The 4,139-nt window shown below is 37.4% G+C and overlaps 1 protein-coding gene across 1 annotated transcript; it reads right to left on the bottom strand.

Moving 5' to 3' along the window:
• Positions 1-269: 269 nt before the first annotated feature.
• Positions 270-3,548, bottom strand: LOC147283207 (pto-interacting protein 1-like). The gene is made up of 8 exons (XM_086246359.1): positions 3,291-3,548; positions 2,658-2,769; positions 2,253-2,503; positions 2,021-2,147; positions 1,472-1,745; positions 988-1,120; positions 799-885; positions 270-586 (listed from the first exon to the last, which is right to left on the bottom strand). The coding sequence occupies exons 2-8, from the start codon at positions 2,740-2,742 to the stop codon at positions 455-457; spliced, it is 1,089 nt and encodes a 362-aa protein (XP_086102485.1). The 5' UTR covers positions 2,743-2,769; positions 3,291-3,548; the 3' UTR covers positions 270-454.
• Positions 3,549-4,139: the final 591 nt, after the last annotated feature.

Below are 4,139 nucleotides of genomic sequence, written 5' to 3'. Positions count from 1 at the left end.
CTGAATTTAGAGTGCAAGATAACAAACACGGAGTGAACAATTGTTCTCTCTCCATCTCCATCTCCCTCTCCCTCTCTTTTACTCAAATTTCACCAAGACTTCCCCTTCCTCTTACGTCTGTAACAGATATTTCTGTGAATATGTGGGCATTCCAATTAAATTTCCAACCAAACTACCCTAGAGACGAGGCTATGTTTTGTCATCCATGCTTTTATGTTAAAAGTTCCGAGGGTAAGAAAGCATCAAATGAAAATTGAGAACCAATCCACTAAGAGAAAATACCCCCTTGCATTATGAACAAATCAAATACACAGAATGAAGCATATTGAACATTTTTTTAAGAAAGTGAAGCATATAGAACATTGTGTAAACAATTTACCATCACCCTCGGAAACAATCCCTTTGTTACATTTTCCATGCTGAATTACTCATTCATGAACACGACACATCTGGTTCACAAGTTCGGTGATTCACCGGCAGGTCCAGGCCGAGCATTTAACAGGGGTTGGAGAGCTTTGACTACAATGCTCATGTTTGGGCGGAAATCAGCCTCATATTGCACACACAAGGCAGCAACTGCAGCCATCTAAAAATATGAAGTATAATCAGTACTAGTTATACTGTGGTATGTTGTCTATATACAAATGCATGGGGAAAAATAAAGATAAAGCTGCCGGTTCAACGACCCCACCCTTGGTCCAATAGAAAAGAGAGATTGTCATAATTACACATTTCGGATGTATGTATGTACTAGGTAGATATGTATAGATATATGTATGTATAAGATATAATGAATACCTTTGCAACCGCCTTGGGTGGGTACTCTCCTCCTAGTCTTGTATCAATACACTGCCTAACTTTGTCTTCACTAAGTTTTGGTGTAGCCTAACACATTCCAATACTTCCAAAATCAGCTTGGTTAACAGGAACAAAAAGATATTCTTATGTCTATGCATATGAAATAAATAGCACGGGTATAATACCCACCCATGTTACTAGACTTTGCTGTCCTCGTGGTAATGTATGATCAACAGGTTTTCGTCCAGTCAGAAGCTCAAGCAGGACAACACCAAAACTGTAAACGTCACTCTTGGCATTCAACTGTCCAGTCATTGCATATCTGCCAACCACAAACAAAATTACTGAATATATTGGTACTCAAAGGCATGCACTCTGATACAAAGGTTCTTAAGTAGGAATATTTAGTACATTAAACTGATGCTCAAGTTGATTACTGGGGAAACAAGGAAAATAAGTAAAGCCAAAAATCTTACCAAAAAAAACATAACATACAGATTATAAAGCCTTCCAAATTGGGTTGGTTATTGCAAAATTACAAGTTTTAAATTCTTCAACAAACAAAGGATTCTCGGCAATCAAAAAGAGCATTGTTTCATATCAAGTTCACAATAGAGCAAATGCATGACATAGTTTCTGAATGCAATCTTTGAAAAAATCGTTAAAAGCTTACTCAGGAGCATGATAACCGAAGGTTCCTAGAACACGAGTGGAGTGAAGACGTGCTGCCATATCAGGAGCTTGATTGGACAAATCAAAGTCTGCAATCTTAGCAATATCATCATCAAAAATTAGTACATTGCTGGACTTGATGTCGCGATGAATGATGTGAGGATCAGCCTTTTCATGCAAATAATCGAGCCCTTTTGCAGCCCCCACGGCTATTTTAACACGTTGTGCCCACGAAAGAACAGGACCAGGTTGTGCTCCTTTAACACCTTTCCTTCCTGCATTAAAAAGATAATATCCGTTCAAACACTACAGTTTCCACAAACTGCAAAGATGACAGCTCTCAAGTGATCTCAATGCAAGAAATTGTGTTCACAAGAATGAAGTTTAAATAATGAAAAACAACATAGTTAATTTCCTCACATATACAATGCATCACCCAACCCAACACTGTGCAGCTAGAAGCATCAATCATGCACACTCAAAACTCTCAGACAAATTAGAAACATCAACCATATGCTTAAGCTTTCGCCATTATCTTAGTCTTACATACCATGTAGAATATCATGAAGAGATCCATTAGATGCAAACTCGTAGGCAAGAACTCGTGAACTCCCATCAACACAGTAACCAAGCAGTTGAACAAAATTTTCATGTTTCAGCCTTGATACCATAGAAACCTGAAGCAGTATTCATCAATTAACAAATGAATTTATTTTGTTTCAATAACTTGGCAAAAATGATAATGATAAATTAATTAATTATTAACAGGTACTTGTCTAAACCTGCGCTAGAAATTCCTCATCAGGTTGTTTGCTGGCATCTAACTTCTTGATTGCTGCAGGCTGCCCACTTTTAAGTACCCCATAATATACTCTTCCATATGAACCCTCTCCAATCAAAGCATTTGTCCCAAAGTTTTCTGTGACTTCCTTTAGTTCATCTACTGGTATAGGAGGAACTTCAATAGGCTGGACCTTTACGGTTTGAGCACCCTTGGGTGCAGTTCCAGAGGCATGTTGACTTCCCTCATTTCCTGTGTCATGAAATTCAATGCGGTTTGAATTTGACAAAATCAGTGACAGAAAGAGATAGCAGAAGAAATAAACAAAAAAACTTCAAATAATAGTTGGTTGAAATATTTCAGCCCAGATGTAACACAACACCTCAACTATAGCACAGTGGATTACCTGCTGGATTTTTGACCATGTATGGACCTCCATTGTCAGCTGCTTTATGCATATCATCATCTTCACAACAGCTGAAGCAGCTCATGATTCTTTTTCTAAAAGATACCCCTCTCTGATTCCACCCAACACACACATACACAATCCCACAAAAACAAAAACCCTTTTGAGCTAATTAAAAATAAAAAATGCTATTATGATATATGCACATATTGAAGTTTAAGACAACCAAAACAAAAAGAATGAAAAAAATTAAATGACAAAGGGGATTGTAGGGTGCTATATGGAGATGAATATATGACTCATTCATATACAAAAATGAGGAATCAACTTACTAAAAAGTAAAAAGTGATCCACTTAAGTGGCCTAATTGACCATTCATAATTTATACGAATAACCAATCCATACTCGCTGACCTTCAAAACCCAATTTCATTCTTCTATATAAATACCCTATAGGAGGCTCAAACTAGCATTTAATCAATTCAGTAGAGCTATCCAACATGCAGATCAAATTCAAACCCATCACCACCAAAAACAAAAACAAAAAATTAAGAAAACAAAGAGAGTCAAAAACGCGTAGATCAGCTATGAATCCGAAATTAAGAAGCCGAAAAGACAGATCCGAAGTGCGTACCTAAATCGGAGGCAAAAGCGAAGCGGATGCTTGTAATTGCAGAGTCGGTTGTGTCAGTGTGTAGTGTCTGTTGGAGATCTGAAGCTCCAAAGCAAGCCGGCGAAGGAAGCGTAGCGCAGGATAAGCGGGAAGGGTGCGCAGGATAAAAACGGTGGATTTGTATGTATGTATGTGTCAATGAATTATTATCACGGAGAAAGTGGAAAATTATTTTGGGAGATATTTTCTTAATTCTGTTTTATTTTGGATTTTGGTGTTGATTTTGCCGGGCAGACAGACTTGACTGCTACAAGCCTACAAAACTCGTTGAGTCTTCAGACCCTTTGACTTGACTTTCTGACGTGGCATGCCTGTTACAGCAAAGCTTCTCACCTTCCCGGAACGAAGCGTTTTCAGCGCGTTCGAGTGCAAACGTTTCCACGTATTTGATGCGGATTTTTTCAAATTTGTTTCGGTGCGGACAGCTCGGCTTAAATCACGTGTATATAGAATTCGTCTCCCCCCGTAATGACAAGAATATATTACCTTCTTTTTTGCCTGTCAATTTGTCAAAATAACATATAGTCATATAGAGTGATTGCAATGTTTTTAAATGTGAATACATTTCTCAATTTTTCTGAATATTTATTAGAATTAATTACTCTAAGGTACCTTTTACTTATTGTTTTTACTCTCTAGTGCACCAATTAGTTTTTTTTAATAACAAGGTAAGTTGCAGCTAGCTGGCTTATCTTGAAATCTGGTCAATTGCCATTTTATTTCCTTTTTGTCTTTCTCTTTCTTCTCTCTTCACGTTCATCTTCTCTCTTTATGCATTTATGCCATTTTAAGTCAAACTGCAGTTTTTTG

The sequence above is a fragment of the Dryas octopetala genome, chromosome 6 (genome assembly GCF_963921425.1).
Source record: "Dryas octopetala chromosome 6, drDryOcto1.1, whole genome shotgun sequence".
NCBI lineage: Eukaryota > Viridiplantae > Streptophyta > Magnoliopsida > Rosales > Rosaceae > Dryas > Dryas octopetala.
The sequence above is the reverse complement of the archived record's forward strand: the minus strand, read 5'-3'. Positions and strand labels throughout refer to the sequence as shown.